The sequence below is a fragment of the Anoplolepis gracilipes genome, chromosome 2, assembly GCF_047496725.1.
Source record: "Anoplolepis gracilipes chromosome 2, ASM4749672v1, whole genome shotgun sequence".
Taxonomy (NCBI): Eukaryota; Metazoa; Arthropoda; class Insecta; order Hymenoptera; family Formicidae; genus Anoplolepis; species Anoplolepis gracilipes.
This window is the reverse complement of record NC_132971.1, coordinates 20400104-20421888: the sequence shown is the minus strand read 5'-3', so window position 1 is coordinate 20421888 and position 21785 is coordinate 20400104. Positions and strand designations below refer to the sequence as shown.

The 21785-nt window shown below is 32.9% G+C and overlaps 2 protein-coding genes across 2 annotated transcripts in view; one reads left to right on the top strand and one right to left on the bottom strand.

Moving 5' to 3' along the window:
- Positions 1 to 10137, top strand: part of Sdc (Syndecan) — a 75832-nt gene extending 65695 nt beyond the window's left edge. The window contains exons 2-5 of the mRNA XM_072886485.1: positions 2378 to 2567; positions 3093 to 3190; positions 4650 to 4821; positions 5110 to 10137. Of these exons, the coding sequence (XP_072742586.1) occupies positions 2378 to 2567; positions 3093 to 3190; positions 4650 to 4821; positions 5110 to 5291 (642 nt within the window). The 3' untranslated portion in view covers positions 5292 to 10137. The remainder of the gene's footprint in view (positions 1 to 2377; positions 2568 to 3092; positions 3191 to 4649; positions 4822 to 5109) is intronic.
- Positions 10138 to 10228: 91 nt separating this feature from the next.
- On the bottom strand, positions 10229 to 21394 carry LOC140662826 (acyl-coenzyme A oxidase 1). The gene is made up of 11 exons (XM_072886479.1): positions 21118 to 21394; positions 15251 to 15410; positions 14894 to 15062; positions 13877 to 14000; positions 13679 to 13798; positions 13440 to 13555; positions 13193 to 13362; positions 12411 to 12573; positions 11887 to 12230; positions 11381 to 11636; positions 10229 to 11247 (listed from the first exon to the last, which is right to left on the bottom strand). The coding sequence occupies exons 1-11, from the start codon at positions 21233 to 21235 to the stop codon at positions 10987 to 10989; spliced, it is 2001 nt and encodes a 666-aa protein (XP_072742580.1). The 5' UTR covers positions 21236 to 21394; the 3' UTR covers positions 10229 to 10986.
- Between the last annotated feature and the right edge of the window lie 391 nt (positions 21395 to 21785).

Genomic DNA, 21785 nt, shown 5'->3' with positions numbered 1-21785 from the left:
GAGATTTTCACGATGTGCAGAATGTGTCGGAGAATGTGATTGCTGTTGACGCTGTCATACCTACGTCTCTTTCGATTCCTTGTCACTTTTCGAGTACCTGACGGCAAAGTAAACGCTCAAATATCGTATCGAAAATAGAGTGGATTTGATAGAACAACAAAATAGAAAGAATGATAGCAAGAGTAAGAAAACAATCTCGGAAAAAGAGGATCAGATTTGATTAGTCGCAAAATCCCTTCTTTTCGTCTGCATTTTCCTTAGCTTCTTGTAATTTTTTTTTTTTTTCTTTATTTCTTTCTGCTTCAATGCCTAGATAATACGCTTTTCTTCCATTTTGAGTAAAAAAAAAAAAAAAAAAAAAAAAAAAGTATAACACACTACGTGCAGTTAAATGAAATCTGAAATATATTTCCGTTGATCCCTGTTGGAGACAATTCGCCGATTCGTCAGTTGTCAGCGTTTAGCGTCGCATAATTCAGTTATTTCCTCTCTTCGGTGACGTGTTGCACATGTTCGAATTTCGACGTATTGAATACGCGGCCCATCGCGGTACCGTACGACAGTTGTTTGTATTGTACGTAATGCATGTGCGTATAGAACACGGGAAACGCGAACGATGCGTTTGACGAGGTGTGCGCGTTTTCGACGGTCATCGGGCTTTCATTGTCTTTCGGTGCAAAAGCGAAAGGGAGGAAATCGCTGTTTCGGTGGACAAGCGCGGCGAGATACAATCCGCGAGAGCGAATTTCGCGCTATCGATCGGTGCGGTACGCATTCGTTAATAACGCCATTCAATCGCGGCTATTGACGCGAAGGTCGTGACGTGTGACGAGAAATATATCTTTCTCTTTTCTTCTTTTTGTTTTTATTTTTTTTTTTACCGTCTTTTCTTTTTCCTCTGTTATATTGTATAAAAATACTCTTTCATCCGCCCTCCCGGTCTCTTACGTAAAACGCTGCAGTGATACCTATATTATCGATATCAATCAATCGGATGATGTAGATGTGTAACGTCAAAACTTTAGCTGGATGGAATGTATATTTCACATTCGAGCACATTCTGTTATATAATATAATATTATAAATTTTACTATATATATTATATATCTAGATATATAATATATTGTATCACATATATTACATATATCTGAAAAAGAAAGATATTGTTGAAAGGTATTTTTATAAAGTAATATATTTCTGGAATTTGAGGCAGAGACAGAGAGAGAGAGAGAGAGAGAGAGAGAGAGACCTCACACGATCGTTCCGAGAAAATGAAATTTTCCTAGAGACAATACGCAGAGCTGGAATATTGGCGTTTGCAATCTCGCTTCCTCGTCGATCAACGCGCGTTCCGTACACTTCTCGCAACGCATTACTTCGCATTCCGCGGACATCACGTAACCGGAAGCGTGGGTCATTCCATCGTTTCCTCCTCAATCATCCGCCAGCCAGTAATTCGCGTATACTCTGTTACACGTTATAGGAAACTATATATATATATATATATATATATGAGAAAGAGATAGAGCGAGATAGTTTATTTGCTTTCAATTTAACGACGATGCAATTTTATCGACCGCTCTGCGGATGAAATAATTATGGCGTAGCAATTAAAGCGGCGAATATCGTCGAGCTGGTGATTTATCCGCGTACAATTTGTACAGAAAGATATACGCGATGAGAGAGAGACGAATCGTCGAAACGAGAGAGAGGCGTGAAGGAGACGATCTCTATTTTCGTGCTAAGCGACGGAAAGGAGATGCAGCTGTCTAGAAATAAAACGAAGCAGCGTTAACTCGCACCACCCACGCGGATCCTTCACAAAGAGGAGAATCCCCTTTCTCCAGCTTTCTCTCCGTCGGAGTTTATTTTATTCCTCTCTCTCTCTCTCTCTTTCTTTTCTTCACTCCTGACTTCTGGTGAATCTAGAATTTGCGCGACATTTGTGCGGTAATGCTCGACGACGGTGCTGGATTGTAAATCCAGCGCATTTCGTTCATAGAAGCAGTTACCGCGAAAGAGGAGAAGAGAAATCGAGATCGCTCTTACCTCGCGGTGGAGTTAAATTAAAATTTAATGAACCGTGGAACCCCGGAGCCCTTTCATGTCACAGAGACCTCGCGTCAAGGAGGACGCGCAAGGATACGCGCGTGCCTTTAATTACGTTAGTTCGGAGCTTCGTCGCATTTCTGCGCGATGAAGTTTCGAGCTTCGTAGAAAAGGGTGTAGCGTCCCACGTGTCAGTGACCTGTGAGAGCTATAGCCTAGACGATTCTTCTGCAAGATTTAACATTAATGAAGAGAGAGAGAGAGAGAGAGAGAGAGAGAGAGACGTGCACTGATTAAATCTCACCTTATATATTTCTCTGATTTTCAGAAGGAACAGACGGACACCAAGCAGAGGACATCGGCGAGCTCCACTTACAATACTTTCCCGGACGATTTGTACTTGGATGACCAGGACGCTTTAGAAGGCTCCGGTCGAGGTGGCAGTGATAATCGCGACGACCTCGAGGCTTCGGGCAGTGGCCTTGGCCCTGATGATGAGGACGGAGACGACGATCACGGTATGATATCTCGGCTCGATATCTCTGTATAAACAGATAGTTATCGTGAAAGATATAAAAGCAATGATCCTTTGATAAGGAAAGGAGAGGTTACAGATATTAACAAAATATCGGCTACAATTTTTATTTACTGCTGTTAATCAAGTTAATTTTTTCTCTTGACGATAATTTTTTATTTCGACGCGCGTATTATTTATATTTGATGATTTTTGGCAAATTTTTTTACATAAGTTAATTAAAAAAAAATGCCGATTGTAAAACTAAATGTATTAATAAACTGTCATGCGGTGATCACAAAGACGGTGGCAGCGGCGCAGATTTTTCCAAAAATTGAAAAATATACAGCGCGCGTACTCACCGCTATGCAGATCATTCCCCGATCATGGTGATTGGAAATTCACCTCCATTGCTTTCGCAAACGTGTCAGCTGAAAAAACAATTTCGAATCTTGGAATCGTGGAAATTCACATGCGAATCTATCCGAGATGCAAATTCTAATATATCCGTTGTAACTTTGTGTTACAGAGTTTAACGGTAATAATGGATTAGAGATCCCGAGCAAGCCAACCGAAGCGAGACCTCCATACTTTATTGATGAGACAAACGTCAAAACTAAACAACAGGTAATATCATCTAAAAGTTAGTTGCGAATACAAATCTTGAATTTTACTTTCGCAAAATACTCGTAAAGCATTTTCTCATTTACATTTCATTTAATAAATTTATGAAAATAAAATTTTACATTTGTTGCAAGTACAGCCTTGGTCAAAAGTATTAGGCACCCTTAAATTTTCCGTATTTCTTATTTTCTTAATAGTATATATAAATACTAAAAAAATTTGTTAATTTTTTAAAATTATCGATAGCACTTTAAAGCTTTAAAATTTCAAACTTTAAAATGTCTTTTTAATTTTTCGTTTGCGATAATTTTTTGCCGATTATCGACAACATATCTAAAAAACACATATTTAGTTTCAACATTATGTATCGGCTAAAAAAGATTGTAGGAAAGTTTAAAAAAAAGCATTTTGTAGGCAAAATGTTGTAGTTTATGAAACTTTACTTAAATGTTTCGAGAGAAATTTTTTTATCGAGCTGTAGAGTGGCAAAAAATACAATAAAATTTTACGAAACGAAACAATGTCCTTTTTTAAAGCACAAAGCAAAGAAAATACAAAAATTTTTTAACGTACTGATAAAGCATAAAATTGCTATTGATAATTTAAAAAATTTTCATATTTTCCTTGTTCTGTGCTTTAAAAAAGAACATTATTTTATTTCTTAAAATTTTATTGTATTTTTGACACTCTGCAACTCGATAAAAAAATTTAAGTCAAATTTCATAAATTACAACATTTTGCCAACAAAATGCTTTTTTTTTTAAACTTTCCTACAATTTTTTTGGCCCAGATACGTAACTTTAAAACTAAATCTGTGTTTTTCCGACATGTTGTCGATACTCGAAAAATTACGGCGAAAAATTATTGCAGACAAAAAAATTAAAAAAACATTTTAAAGTTTGAAATTTCGGCTTTAAAGTGGTATCGATAGTTTTCAAAAATTTTTTAATCTTTTTAGTATTTTATATATACTATTAACAAAATAATTTATATACTATTAACAAAATAAGAAATACGAAAAATTTAAGGGTGCCTAATACTTTTGGCTATATATTTTTACGCATCATATAAAAAATGTAGAAATAATTAATAATTTTCTACTAATACAAGTTGCTAGATCGTGTTAATCTCATTTCTTCTCACGAAAGAGGGAGGGAGAGAAAGAGAGAAAAAAAGTACAGATTATATAAAACTGTAATTGCATTTTATTTTCTAAATTACCGTGCACTAGTATATCATACTTTTGCGATGTTTTACGATATTACGCGTCGCATTTCCTGCACGAGCATGCAACAATCTAATTTGCCCGATTAGAGTGCCGACGCGACGACACCTCCCGCTCTCGGAAACGAATTACTACATTTTTGTTCGATGACACAAGCGCGCACGCGCCTCTTTTCTCGCACCCAGTCGCGAATTAAACAGATTAAAGTGATTGAAGAGATCTATATCCAATTTCCAGACGCCTATCGACGCGGTAAACCGACCCGGCAACGAGGTCGACGTAATCGAACCCTCGGGCACGGAAGACGATCACGTCGACAATACCGACGAGATCCACGAAGTCTACATAATGAATCCGAAACATGAGGATCGTGCCAGTTCATTCTTCGCGCAGCCAGGTGTACTAGCCGGTAAGTGTGACATGATAACAATTTTTTTTTTTTTTTTTTTTTTTTTTTTTTTTTTTTTTATATATCAAACCTAACGAGATACTCGACATAAATATTTCACACCAGGAGATGGTGATCGCGTCTCTTTGTCTGAAAAGTTTCTCTAGTCACAACTACTGCTCGATTTTTTTATTTGATAGAGATGATTACATGTGTCGAACAAAGGTCTTATTCTTCTTCGCAAGCAGAAGAAGAATAAGACTCTTATCCGTGATACATAAATCTAAGATATCTGGATGATGTTTCCAGCTGTGATTGGCGGCGCGGTAGTGGGCCTCCTCTGTGCGATACTGGTGGTCATGTTTATCGTGTACCGGATGCGTAAGAAGGACGAAGGCTCGTACGCCCTGGACGAGCCGAGGAGATCACCCGCGGCGCAGGCCTTCCCTAAGCCGGGCGCGCCCCACCACAATCGGGAGTTCTACGCTTGAGGCGACGGCGGCGCGATGATGACGACCTCGCCGATTCCTCTCGCGATCTCACGATGCCAAGCCGAGTAAGGACCACCGACGATCGACAACGCCCGCATTCGAAATCCCGCTGGTCGATGGTGAAAAAACAAAACCGATTACTTCGGCGAACCGCATGGCGCGCGCGCCCATAGACTCTCCCGGAACTCTCCGGGGCTTTATCGAGGAACGTCCCTCGCGGAACGTCGGCCGATTCTCGCGGATTCTCCCTCGGCACCTATCGATATTCGCTTGCTCTTAGCTGTAGCTCACTCGTTTACGACATATCCCTATCTACCCTATGTATCCGTATGTCCTTTGCGTTCTCCTCCCTTTCGAAAGGTAATTTTTCACGATTCTCCCCCGGAGCTTCCCTTTTGACATTTAGACTCGCAACGACAACGACGTTCGCGCGTACGTTTCTCGGCTACCCCGAACTTCTCTTGACTCTCAGAGACTGTATTTTCTTACGCGCTGTATTTCATCGTATTTTCGAAAGAAAAGAGTGTACGCGAGTAAGAGAATCTGAGGCAAGATGAACTCGCGGCTCTCTCGGCCGACGGACCATTCACCGAACGCCGAATTTTTTCAGCTTGATACTCCGATTTGCCCTTTTGTAGCACTCTCTACAGAGACTTTTCTTTCCGTTATATCCTGAGTTTAACCGCACTCGCTAGCCTCCTCCAAAGATCCTTTTCGAAATGTAATTATTCCGGCTGGTGATTGGAAGCGATGGACAGTGAAAGACGAGACTACGGCTCTCGTATATATCCCGTCGAGACATCGTCGGTGAGGTTGTACCAATTCCAAAATGCATTTACAAGCGTATTTAGAGCGTGTATGTACATGTATACTATATATATATATATATATATATATATATTATATATATATATATATATATATATATATATATTATATATATATATATATATATATATAATATATATATATTTACGTATATGTATGCGTATATACATGTACAGGACTGAGAGCGTGAAAATTCGTGGGCGATAAATGCCGTTGCTATGTCGTTAATCATTCTGTCTCTCGGTGGAAGGAGGGAAGGGAAGAAGGATCGTTGCGGCACCGTGATTTCTCTCCGACAGCAAGAGCGGCGAGGAGTTAAGCTGCAACCTCGTTCGCGTCGCTGCTATTGCTTGTTCCTTCTTTCTTTTCTTTTTTTAAATTTACGATATCCACTTTTTTGATACCGAACATTTAATACCGAATTCGACGAAAATTTATATATCTCTCTCAGTGCACATTCGTCTCAATAGAAATGAAAACGACGACGGGACTCGATCGATGAATTAATGGAAGGAAATAAAAAGGGCGCCTATTATTAAGAATATGCGTTACGCATTAATCGTAGCGCGACCGTACCGACCAATATAAATTCTGAGAAAAACAAAAAGTGTTTAATCACGATGCACACACAACACACACACACACACTTTTCTAAAAATTATATAAGTTGCGCAAGTTTGCTTAGTAATAGAGAATTTATGTCTGTCGGTCAGGTTAGTCGGTCGGTCGCCAATACTGTACATATCGTTACGGAATAATGATTATTTCTGGAACTTATATAAGATTTTATACGTATTTTCGCCGCGTAACTTCTTCTCTCAATGTCATTTAGTTGTATCCTGTAAAATGTCGGAAGCTAAGAAAGATAAAGAGATCAATGTTTGTATTTTAAGATAATCAATTATATCTTTCCATTTTTTTATTAATTTTATTAATTTTAGTATATGTTTGTAATGAAAACTTTTTGCACAATTTTGGCGCAAAATAAATCTATATTTCGAATTTTCACAAATAAGATTCGCGATGATAATTGAACACGTATATAAATTTACTCACAATTTAGAGCATTGTTTCGAAAACTCGATGTCATTTGTAAATCTTGTTTTATATTATTCGATTATTGTGTATAAATATTGAAACTTTTTCATAGTAGTTGTAATATTTCACGATGTTTCGCGTATTCGCCAGACATTTAGAAAGTTTTATTAAAATTCTTGTATTATGTATGAATCGTTATGCATTTAACAAATAAAATGAATTCTCAGTTAGCGTACGATATTTTTAAAACATGCGTGCTCTCTTGCATGCATCTCCAATATCGCGATCGACGTTTCCAACTATCTGCCAAGACATAAATATGTAGCTCTTGAAATCAAGAAAAAATGTCCCTTTTGAAAGCTCGAAAGTTTATTTTTTTATTTTTTTTTTTTTTTTTCAATTTATCACTTCAATGCACTTTAGATAAAGAACATTATCCAATGTTCTGAGCGGAGACAACGCGTCCAGATAATGATATTGACACTGGGACGTTACGCCCTCCTTCCACCTATAAGATAAAAACATGCATTTTTATTATCAAGGGCAGTTCCAATGATAATAAATCTTCGATACACCCGTCTTGTTTGTCTCGTCGTCAAAACTATTCCAACGATGAGAAATTACATTGCCATAAGATGGATGGTGCGATCGAGAGGCACAATCACGCACGACACGTGGTTTTTCCTGCCCCGAGAGCGACATGATAGTGCGCACGCCTTAGTACGATTAAAAATGATGCCATAATGTCATGTTAGAAAGCGAAAGAAAACGTGCGAAGAGCGATTCAAATTTGTATCTGTATCTGTTTCTTTTTCAGCTGCATTTATCACGCGATCCATTTATATATCGCGAAGTTTATTTTTTAACGTTTTCCTCCTCTTTCTTTCTATTTTTTACGATATTTCCTATTCTCTTCTTTGCTTTTTTTCCATTGTTTATTTACTTCTCTTTTAATTTCTACAATATTCTATATCAATATCCTTGAATCTCTTCTCGTAACAGTACGAGCGGCGTCTTTTCGCAGAATCCAACTCCGTTACGGAAGATTGGACACGTTGGAAGTAATTAAAAGTATATCATGCCGATACTGCCATATACTACGTAAGGAACAGCGATTTGGTACGAAACTCTCACGGATCCGCCTTATTATCACATTGCATTCTCACTTCACGGCACATTATTCTTATCATGCATGGTAAACACTTCCTCCGTCATCCTGCAAGTTTCGCTCTTTTTGTTTCTCCTCAGCTGATTCGCGCTTCTTACGTACGAATGTGCTGATACTATAAAAAGTGTATAGAGTCTACTAAACGCCTTATTTATTTTATTACCGAGAATAATGTGATTCTCCTCTCATCCACGGCGAACTTGTCGCGTATCCACAATGATTTATCTTTGTTGAGCATATGTCACAATTTTAACAAAAGGATTATTTCTCTTTGGCATATGGTAATTTTATTTAATACTAACTGTATGTAGAAAAGATTTGTTTATCAAGATTTTTTTTTTATTTATTTTCTTTATATATAAAGGAATAAATTTTATAAAAATTATATAAATTTATATATATACATATACAATATTTATGTGTATATACTATTATTATTATATAATTATATATAATTATATACAATCAAATATATAATTATATATTTATATAATTATATAAATATAAATTTATATAAATTGACATAAATTTTATAAAGAGTTTATCATGGATTTACTTTGTATCACGAGATCTGTTTTAATGTATTTAAATTTGGCACATAAGAATCAACTGATAAGAACATTAGTAATGATAGTTACATCTAATGACGATTACGATCAAAGAAATATTTCTATATACTTTCGTTATGTTTTTCCTAGCTTATTATAAAATCGATATTCTTTCTCATATTATTCTTCTTATATATCTTAGTTTTTTTTTTTAAATTAATTAAATTCCATCAATATTTTATAATACACCAATTTTCTAAATCCAACTTTTTAAAAACATGCCTTTTTACAACGCACTCTTATCTATAATAATTTTTTCTTTCTCTATCATATTTTTTTTTCCCTCGGTGATCCTTTATTTCGTTTGTACCGTGCGAAATAAACGAGGAAAGACCTAGAAATTGGGGCTCGTAATCTCTATTGTAATATTAATCGTACATGATATAGATGAAATTGTTCGTTAGGTAGTAATTAATTGACCGCTTGGTGTGTCCCTGTCTCGGCTTTTGCTAGCTTCACCATGCGGCCAATTAACGTCCGAGAGGCGATTAAGCAAAGATGGGAAAAAAATTAATTGTAATGAAATCATATTTTATAAGAAGAACATAATTCCGTAAGATCATTATAGCAATGAGAAGTCTGTCTAACGCTAGAGACAAGAAAAAGCCCATAGGCCAGATGGACGAATGAAAATAATTTTAAAAGTGAATATATATATAATTAATATTTAATAATAATGATAATATTAACAATGTTATTTTTTAAGTGTAAGTATCGTCGTCCCAAAAAACCGCCACTTCCCTCCTCCTGCTCCTCGTCCTTTTCCTATTGTTTCCTATACCGATCTATACTACATATATGTGTATATATCTCCGTCTACGCACGAACCCACAAATACGTATATACATGTATATGTACTTATATATAAATATATAGATAAATATATATACTCACTCGTAATTGCGGTAAAGCGTTTGTTTCGGATTTTCATCAAAATATTCTTAATCTCGCGCGCGTTTTCGCATTTGTTCTTCTTGCTCTGAAATTTAAAGTTTACTATCCGCGTAATCGCACGATGACAAACCAACATATATAGCTTTTAACAAGTATGAAACATTCATTTTATCGTTATTGCGAGTATTTATATTACGTTATTCTTAATTAATAACGGAAATTAATAATTGCACTATATTAGTATAATAACAAACAATAATGTATGTCGTCGCTCCTATTCTGTAAATAAATACTGTACCGTCTAAGGAAACGCATTGGAAAACTTTTTCGAGATATAAGCGTCTCACTTCCATTTGATTTATAGATTTTATAGGGATTTTATAGAGCAATACGCCAAAATATAACAGAGGAAGATTATTTAATTTTATTTGCATACCAAAATACAGTATATGTATTGACGTCTCCGAGATATATGTTAAATTGCCACGTTATTTGAGCACCATCGCGAACGTGAATCTGTAAATATATACTCGGACATTTAACTGTAAACCTTACAATCTTTTCTTTTTACTAATGCGTCCCAGGATAAGCTTACTTCGTAAAACAATACTGTGCACATATGTCCTCATTTACATATGCAATGTGTACTTTATAAAATATCACTATCAAAAATATCAATCTTTTATAATTACTTTATGAACGTATAAAGTACTTTATACGTATACAATATTGAAACAATTTATCCGCTATTATCGAATACCACTATTATATAATAGATATATGTTCATCAATTGCTTTGAACGCTTCTGTTAAAGTGCCGTATAAAAACTGTCTTTTAATAAAAGACAAACATTTTAACATGAAATACAATAATTCCATAGAATATATATAATACTAATATATAATATATTGTGCGAATAATTTGTTACATCATAAAAAAAACCAAAATATTTTTGTTACGCATAAAATTACTTCTTATCAATTGCAATACTTGCAAATATAGTCATCGGCTATCACGGCGTATAAATCGCTCTGAAGACAAAATTATGCAAATCATTCTAGCATGTATTTAAAAATGTTTGCACATTTCCATACAAGAAACTTAATTATCATAGAATGATTCTTGTTGACTATTTTGTGATAAACACATGATATTTGACTATAAATTACTTTTAAGAAAAGGTTTAAGATACTTATGAAAGGATTGATTCACACTCTCCTGATTCAACGGGCTCTTCATCGCCTCGTCAAAAAGACGCTGATACACGTTTCCGTCGTACGCGCCGAGCGCGGATGCGAGGATCTCATCGCGAATATCAAATCCATCGACGATACCAACGGCATTTGGACGGATAGCGGCGAGCATCTCTTCGAAACGCGTTTGAAGCGTCGGGACATCTTCGTTATTCAGACAAGAAAACTGTAATCATATAAAATGCGTAATTGTGTTAGAAAAAGCATCATAATATTCAGCAAGTAATATCTACAATTATGATAATAATCTTAATTTTATAAGAATATATAAAATACATATATGTATATATGATACTGACTCGCAGAAAGTCCCCAAGTCGTTGCAGGACCCAATATATCGAATACAATTCGCAAAGTTGCATTAAAACTTCATGAAACTGCTTCGAGACATTAGTCAGTCCTCTTACGGCCTCGACGAATCTCATCACTAAGAAAGCTCGGCAGTGTGACTCCGCGCAATGTGCTAACTCAATGCTGGTTTGATTCCACGCGTCTTCCGGCGACGCACCGTTACGTATTCTGCGATCCATGTTTTCTGTTGCTAGGCGAATTTTGCTACAAAAGAAATTACAAATTATGATCGCAAAATTGTCCTGATGTGTTAAACTTGTACAGTCGGACCTCTTATCCTACGACATTTTCGGTCCGGAATCTTCCTCTGATCCTACGACAAAAATTTGAGAGTGGGGGTATAATTCCCCTTTCGCGGTTGTAGCATGAGAGGATTTTTTGTCGTAGGATAAGAGGTCCGACTGTATTTGCAAATGTTTTATTTTTTCATGTATAGCGACATATAAATATTTACCCAGCCGCAACTGCTTGATGTGCTTGCACGATACATGTTAAAGTATTTTTCCAAGGACGCTGTTTTACGCCACGCGAAAGAACAGCTAAATATCCTACGGTCGGTGGCAATGGCTGTCCGCCGACTGCTTGCCTCCAGGCTTTCATTAAATATCTAGCTGTTTGCAATAGTAGAACTGTATTTTCACCTTCATAAGTGCAAACAGCGGTCACTAAACCATAAGTCGCCGGCAAGTTACTGGCATCCATGTAACCGTGCCCACCACACGCCAATCGTAACTGCTCGATGCCAGTTGCTCCGTCTGATGATGCAACCGCCTTTAGACAACATGCCAACGCGTGCAGCTAAAAAATAATTTTCTTCTTTAATTAATGGTATAAAATGAAGAAGATGTCTTTTCTAAATCCAAACTAAATTACTTTTCCATACAATATATATATATATATATATATATATATATATATATATATATATATATTTAATTTGTATTTCTTTAATAGTGTGTAAGAAAGATTCTTGCATACCTCAGGAAGTCTTTCTAGCTCTCCCTGATCTAACTCAGCCGTTACGTTGTTGTACATCTCCCAAATCCAATCGGCGCACATTCTGAACGCGAAACAGGCAGCAAGATTGGGAAATAATTTGTATTGTTGGGTGACATAATCTATAATTTGTGCTTCTGGTTCACTGAAATAAATTAAAAAGCATTTTGAATTGTACATTTTCAAGGCAGTGAGGTTACAACCTATACAGCACATATTCCTAAAAGATGACTTAAAGATTTCTTATCATCTTTTTTTATCTTTTTTATTTTTTGGACCCCTTTAAGATGTTTTTCGCTTTTTTGTGCTGTATGGGATTAAGATTATAAGATTAAAATTATATATCTTTTGACAAAACATTTCAAATTAAATTAAATTAGTTCAATAAATTAATCATAAAATGTGGATTGTAATGTGTCTTCTAGAAAAAAGAAAAATAAAAGATTTTTTAAGTTCAGATTGTTAAAATAATAAAATTTAGAATAAAAGGTTAAATAAAATTTTCATTCTAAATAAAACAAGTCTATATTTAAATTAAAACTAATTCTCAATTTCTAAATATAAGCGCTAATTATTATACATGAGCATACATTACCAATTATAATGAGATGATAATTGATTTTCAAATATATATACACATTTTAAGATAACAAAAAAAATATGGAAAAAATGCGGAATTATTTACAATTCAACGTCATGTAAAAATCATTTCGTATTAAAATATCTAAGTATTATATGTTAGTTTCTTATCACACTTTACGTACTCGGGTTTTATTTGACTTTGTCGTCTCACTGCACTATATCTAATAGCTATAGTCACTGCCTTTGACAAGTAGTTAGAGATATCACGTACTAATACCACTCGAACGAACATCATTGTACCATATGTGAGTTTATCACTAGGCGCTTTCACATAAGTGCCATCTTCCAACACCTGAAAATGAAATCGTTAAATCTTTCCGTTAGATTTTCTATTAAACAACTCATGACGCGGTTTACTTTCTCCATTACCTGAGAGTTTTTCATCAACATATTCTCGTGCGGTATTCTAACATTGTCGAAGCCAAGAAAACCGTTGTTGGATGCATTCATTCCTAACTTGGTGCCGATTTCACCGATCTTTATACCTAAAAGAAATTTTTCATATAAATTTTCTAATCAATTTAAATAAAGTGCGAGAAAGAAAAAGAGACAAGCAAAATATAAATATAAATTTTTTATTGTGAAAAAAAGTATGGGAATTTACACACCCGGTAAAGGCTCGTGAGTATTCTCATCCCTGAGTTGCACGATAAAAGGATGGATACCTCTGCACTCTCCTTTCGTGTACAACTGCGCAACGACAATTGCATAATTCGCCGTATGACCCACTGAAAGCATTTTTTCTTCTATGAACCTATATATAAAGTGCAATTCGCCGATATTAGTATTTGAAAGAAAATACTTACAACCACCAGGCCACCATTTGTACGATGTCAGAGTCGGACTATTTAATATGAATTCTTTGGTTTTGGGATCATAAGTCGCTGTAGTTTCCAAGCCTCGAATAAACGTTCCATGACCAAGCTCCGTCTGTAGAACATATCATTTTCTGCATTATATATGTATATAGGCAATTTTTAAAAAGGCATAAAATTTTAGGAGGCATGTAACCATTGAAAATTATACAATTTTACGAAATTAAGAATGCTTCTTGTCAATCATTGTAATCAAAAGCAGCAAAAAAAAAACGAGAAATATTTATCCGCAATATATAAAATAAGTTTATTCAAAAAAAGAATTTAAAATAAATTAATTTTGTTATATGATTATCACGTGACTGTTTGATAATATAATATTAATAGATTGGTAAAATATACCGATGATGCCTTTTTCAAATTTAATTTATTTAACCCTTATTCCGTACTGATGGATTATTTTTGTCTGTGATTTTTTTCTAACAACGTCAATTTCTCGAAAACAAATAATCATAAAATAATATATTTAAGTAAATTATTTTTCAAATTTATTATCTTATTGTTAGTTTTTATTTAGAATGTTCAAAGGAGAATATACATTTTTTCAGATTTTTTAAAACACTTTTACTATATTGATAAACTTATCGAAAATACGCTGACCCACCTGTACAGTTAAAAGGTGCCAAAAATAACAATACGGAGTAAGAGTTAAATTTATTATTAATTATACATATATATTTATATATTTATAAAAAATTTTCATTAATTATTAGCTATCTTATAAAATTGATTATTACAAAATGCGAATAAATATTAATTAATAATTTTATCAATAATTAAGATAATAAATATTTTTAATGTATTTTTCAATCAATACGATAAAACGTTCAAACAATGGCATATGAAAAAAAAAACTAATTAATTGCGACGCATTTTTTCGCAAGAAAAAATTCTTAAGTGAATCCTTTCACTACTGATATCAAAATTCACGTAGCAGCAGAAACATACCTGTGCGTAAGTACCGATAATATTGCAACTCCAAGCTTTAGATATCCAATAGCCTTGCTGCTCGACGGTGCCTTGTCCCATGATAGCCGGTATGAACATGACGTAGTGCAACGTCAACGGATTACCGTCTTTTAATATCGCCGAGCCTAACATGCCTCCTAAAATTTGTCTACAAAACACAACAAACATTTTTGTCGGATAATGCTCTCGTGAATGAATTTTTTATTTAACGAATAATTATTTTTCTTTTTTTTGCACAAAACATTAAACTTTAATATTTTAAACTTTTTTAACACTATTCTTTATTAACAACGAAATAACACTTTACATTATACAATATGCGCATAAATATCTTACGAGAAAACGTCCATGCCGCCTTTTCCTGATTCGTGTAACTGTTGTACCTTTTCTATCACACGACATCCTTTCATTATCGCTTCTTCGTAAATTTCCTTGTGACTTTTATATTTTGCAGGAATTTTATCGTGTAGAAGCGAATCGCTTAGAAAGAAATTCTCTGCAAATAATTAGTTTGAATTATACGACTTGAAATTAATTTAATTATTTAATTTCTTTTTCTTACATATTTGGAATTATTTTGATCTTGCACTTGGCTCTTATTAACCTCCTTTTTATGTACATTTGTAATATATAAACCTTTATATTGATTGTTTTTAAATCGATTTTCTTAATAAATTAACACAAAATAAATGTTATAATTAAATTATTAATATTTCATAAAAATAAATTCTGTGCGTAATAGCAAAGTTAGTCATGCAAAGTATGAGTAGATTGCTGCAATACATAATACATATAGTACTTTTTAAAAGTTAAAAAGTATTAGGATAACGTCTTGCAATTTCTAGAATATTTCATCAAGAAGTAATGCAACCAGTTTTTGCTAATTTAAAATGCAGTACAAATATTATCAAATTATTTGCAATAATAATCTTTCAAACATTAAGTGTTGTAGAGAACAAGGACGAAAAACAAAATAAAAAGAAATAAAATAATATTAAACTAATATAATTCAATAAACATAATTCCACATATAAAATAAATTAGTACAAAACAACATATAAAATTGATAGTTGAAACGTTAAGAATAACAAGGAAATTATTTGCAATAATTTTAAAATTTAACATAAAATTGCGAAATTATTCTATAAACAGATGTATATATATATATATATATATATGCAATCTATTTTTTATACATGTCACACACATGTAAATGTTGTTTTTAATCAAATTAAATTTAAAATTTTTAATTAAGAATCGTAGAGTGAAACATTTGAGCACATGTTATATATTGAAAGTTTGCTTTGCTTCTGTTGAAACGTTCAAAATAATTTTATCAGTCAACAAGAGAGTTGTTTTCAATATTTGCAGAATAACGATGTCTTTCTGCAAGTCATTGGCGCATATTTCAATTCGCTTCATTATTAATAATCATCAACAGTAATTAGTCAAATTCGACGCTTAATCGTAAAGTCATATTATAAAATCGAATTAATAAAGTCGCGTGAAAAATATAATACTTGAGTTATATAAGATTAGATATGTTACTTGAACATTGAGCGAATTCATATAAAATAATTTACTGTTTTGCATATTTATGTCGCAATTTGTTCCACTTCTCACAAGTCAGTTTATATGAAAATATCAAGACTCACAAGATATACAGATTCTCAACAAGATTAAATTTAACAATAAGAGATAGTAAAGCATTTGCATATTCGTCTTGCATATATATATATATATACATATATATATATATATATATATATATATATATGCAAGTACTAATAACTATATACATATATATATATATATATATATATATATATATATATATATATATATGTATATAGTTATTTGATTAATTGATCATAATATTGTCATATAGTCTGAGAAAAATGGACTTTATATAATTATATAAAATCATATCTGGCCATATATATAATTATATATATATATATATATATATTTATGCGCGTTTCGAAACACTTGTCAACACTTAAGCCCAATAAATAATTAGAACTAAGATCTTTAATACAAATTGCTGAGACCTAAAAAACATACATGTACAAACAGCACAGTTTTTTTTTCTCGATTTTCTAGTCGACTATGACACGAATACTCTATTCTCGATTTATTCATACAATATACTCTCGATAATAACTATTCAAATAGTAGACTCGGTTTAAAGACTTTAGACGCAATATGTGCTGTTGCAAGTGAGATATGGCAAGCGAGTAAATTTATAATAGAAAATACTTGTATATATAATGCGTTATCGACAAGACTAACTCGTTATTTTTCCTGACAATGTTGTCTCTCACTCTATGTAATTTCATTATTGTTATCAGTGTTGCGCTTAGATAATTTAAAATAATTTAAATTTATATAAGTTAAAATATATGCGTCTGTATCTGAGATAAGATAAAGATAATCTTAATTTAAATATATCTAAATAAAAGATAAATTAGTTGAGTGTTTTATCTAGATACTTTTAAGATAATATTCAAAATTACAATTTATATAAAAATAATACACTTCAAAAACCTATAAAAAATATAAGCATATATTTCAGTTTAATACATTAAAGGTTTAGAGTTAAATTACAAATTTTTATTTTTTTAAAACAATAGTTTTTCGAACATATTATCGGATAAACGATTTCTTCGAGGTACAAATATCTGTTGCCCGCAACTGAAAAGACGCTCCACTGGCACGGATGATGGTAATGTTGTGTTACATTTTATAGATATATGATATATATATAGTGTTATATACGTGTTATATTTTGTAAATATGATATGATCGAACGTAGGATTAGAAAAATGGCATTATATTAACTGATTACATTATCTTAGATATTTTATGAAAGATACTACTTTTTTTATTCTGAGATACAGATAAAGGTGTCATATATTTTAATTATATAGATAAAAGATAAAATAAACAATAAAGACATCTAGATAAAAATCTAGATAATTTTATTTAGATAACGGAAAACACTGGTCATTATAGTTATCTTACGTAATAAATCTGAAATAACAAGTCATAATTTTTTTACAGCACATATATTATAGATCGGTTAAAGAGCTTAAATCTATTTATTCAATTTATTTTATAATTCTTAAGAGGTGCCGACCCTCACTACAATCAAATAGAATTTGACGTCACAGATGAGAATATACGTACAAGTTTTTTTCTTTCACGAAGTACATTAAAATATAAATTAAATTCATAGTTTACAATAAATAACTGTGTAAATTTTAATCAATTATCGTTTAGGTTATCAATTAAGATTTACCTTATATTGTAAATATGGAACACGTATACAGATCGAATTATACATGCATTTGTTAATGGACAAAATTGGGTTTTCGATATATTTCGATATTTATACATATATACATCTTGATTGTCGAAACTAATTCATAAAATAATTCTGTCATAATTAAAGCAGTACAACTATATAAAACATTATCTAAAACAGTAAAATTATATAAAAGATTATTAAAAACATTTATCTATATAAGATACATAACAATAATGCAAGGCATAAAAATATGACAGCAAAGTCCATCGTAGAATATGTTATAAGACTGTTTTCTATGAATTGCATATGACGTTTCAAGCAAGATATCATACTAATTAATAGCTTTGTTCTGGCAAAAAAAAATACATTAAGTTTAATCAGTCTCTTTTATTATTATCATGTTTGATGATAATGATTAACAAAATATATTAAAAACTCAATTTTGTCCATTAACAAATGCATGTATAATTCGACCTGTATACGTGTTTCATATTTACAATATAAGGTAAATCTTAATCGATAGCCTAAACGATAACCGATTAAAATTTACACGATTGTTTATTGTAAACCATAAATTTAATTTATATTTTAATATACTTCGTGAAAGAAAAAAACTTGTACGTATATTCTTATCTATGACGTCAAATTCTATTTGATTGTGGTGAGGGGTCGGCATCTCTTAAGGATTATGTGTCTGTGAAGTTGGCACGACGTTTTATTAATTTTTAAAAAATAATGGCAGCTCCAATAGCACTTTTCATAGTTCTATAGTTCCTGATAAACATTAAAAAAAAGTTTCGCATTTTTAATGTCAAAAACATCTAAAATAAAAAATGACGTGCTAACTTCACGTTCCAGCACGGCACATCCTCTTCTAAAGTACAAGAAAACATCGAAAATCAAGATGCTCATTAAGAGTTCTCGTTAGTTCTATAACAATTCTATAATTATATATCATTTTAAGCCAAAATTCCAACAAATTACCAAAAAAATCAAAAATAAAAAATGACGCTCTAACTTCGCGAATTTAGCACGACACTCTCCTCTCTAAAGTATTAAAACGAATTAAAAATTCTTATTTTTTACAAGAGTTCCCGATAGTTCTAATTGAGAGTCGCTATATATATATAACTTTAAATCGATATTCCATCAATTAACTTTTAAACAATTTTTGTTTTAATTGCGTATTACGACACTTAATAAAAATATGTCGTGCTGCTGATTTTCGGCAGTTCTGACGATAGTTCTCGACAGTTCTGCAACAGTTCTATGCATTAAAATCAGTTTTAAACAGAGTTTCCGTTATTATTTATTTTTTAATCAAGTTGCGAATTTAGCACATTTTTACTAAATGTCGTGCTAGACGTAATTGTTAAAAATTGTTTTCAAAATAAATAATGATCGGAACTCTGTTTAAAACTAATTCTAATGCATAGAACTCTTGCAGAACTGTCGAAAACTACCGTTAGACCTGCCGAAAATTATCAGCACGGCACATTTATACTAACAATAAGTGTCGTAGTACGCAATTAAAACAAAAATTGTTTAAAAGTTAATTGGTGAAATATCGATCTGAAATTGTATATATATGCGGCTCTCAATTAGAACTATCAATTAGAACTCTTGTAAAAAAAATAAGAATTTTCAATTTGTTTTAGTACTTTCGAGAGGAAAGTGTCGTGCTAAATTTGCGAAGTTAGCGCGTCATTTCTTATTTTTTTTTGGAATTTGTTGGAATTTTGCCTTGAAATGATATATAATTATAGAATTGGTATAGAACTCTTAATGAACATCTTGATTTTCGATGTTTTCTTGTATTTTCGAGGAGGATGTGCCGTGCTGGAACGTGAAGTTAACACGTCATTTTTTATTTTAGATGTTTTTGATATTAAAAATGCGGAACTTGATTTTCGATGTTTTCTTGTATTTTCGAGGAGGATGTGCCGTGCTGGAACGTGAAGTTAGCACGTCATTTTTTATTTTAGATGTTTTCGATATTAAAAATGCGGAATTTTTTTAAATGTTTATCAGGAACTAGAAAAGTGCTGCTGGAACTGCTATTATTTTTTTAGAAATTGATAAAACGTCGTGCCAACTTCACTAAGTATATGCTGCAAAAAAGTTATGACTTGTCATTCCAGATTTATTGTGTAAGATAACTTTAATAACGTAATTGCATAGAGTGAGAGACAATATTGTCAGAAAAAATAACGAGTTAATCTTGTCGATAACGCAATATATATACAAGTGTTTTCTATTACAAATTTACTCGCTTGTCATATCTCACTTGCAACAGCATATATTGCGTTTAAAGTCTTTAAACCGAGTCTACTTCTTAAATTAATAGTTATTATCGAGAGTATATTGTATGAATAAATCGAGAATAAAATATTCGTGTCATAGTCGACTAGAAAATCGAGAAGGAAAAAACTGTGCTGTTTATACATGTTTTTTAGGTCTCAGCAATTTGCATTAAAGATCTTAGTTCTAATTACTTATTGAGATCAAGTACTGACAAGTGTTTTGAAACGCGTATAATTAAATTGACGTTATAAATAACACATTGACTTGGTGATAAATATTCCATAATTTTTCTCTTCGAGAAAATAAAATTTAATATCCACTGTTTTGTCGAGCAACAAACGACCGTGATGGGAGCAAAAGAGAGATAGGGAGGGAGATGTGAAAGGAGAAACTGATAAGAGCTTGCTCATAGTACAAACATTTAGAGAGTTCAATCTCTCTTTTCTCATTTAATCACTCGGACAATTGCCAATCTAAATAGTCGCGTGATCGCCGCAACTATTGAATAAAATGCGGGAATATTACGGGGGGGGGGGGGTGATCGAAAAACGTACGACGTGGTGAATTATAATCAACGAAAACGACGCACCTCGCTCACGTCGCTGCGACGTTCTCTCCGGATTGCCGTCCCAGAAGTGCGTGAGCTCCATGGGATCGAAGCTGCATTTTCCTCGTTCACGTCGCAGATCCGCGTTTATTGTCACCATCCTGGCTCGTTCGACGACTCGGCTACACTTTGCGGGACAATGTGCCACAAGTTCCAGAGCATCTGCCAATATACCCGCGTAAACCGGCTCCAACTTCCACGCGTCACACTTGACAATAAACGAACCGCCAAACGACCACGAGTAACTGAACACTGCAGTGCCGCTCGGTGCCGCTTCATTCAATCGTTTCCTCGAATTATGACGATGACGACATAAGGCACGACGCTAGCGACATCTCCTCATAAATTTCCAAATACAGTGTAACGAACATGGATGAAATATAGGTAAAACAGCCGCACCACGTGGATAATCGAGCTACATTATATCATACCTATACAGGGTGTTCTGCAATTGCTGAAAAACCTGCTAATGGCAGATTCTTGAGATCACTTGGAAACGATTTTTCTTTAGCGAAAATGTCGAGGCATCAATAATATTAGAGTTATAAGCGATTGAAAAAAAGGCAACGGCTTTTCGCAAACTAAACTTTTTAGAGTTAAAAAATTACCAAAATTACATTCTTTAGTTAATTTTAGATAAAGTTTACGTT

Bases quoted from the DNA above. Each gene is read 5' to 3' on its own strand.
- LOC140662826 (XM_072886479.1), bottom strand. From the start codon at position 21,235: ATGGTGACAATAAACGCGGATCTGCGACGTGAACGAGGAAAATGCAGC. The intron at 11,637-11,886 runs GTAAATATTTAT...TTTCTTTTGTAG, and splicing joins CATCAAGCAGTTGCGGCTGG to CAAAATTCGCCTAGCAACAG. The intron at 11,248-11,380 runs GTCAGTATCATA...ATATGATTACAG, and splicing joins GACTTGGGGACTTTCTGCGA to TTTTCTTGTCTGAATAACGA.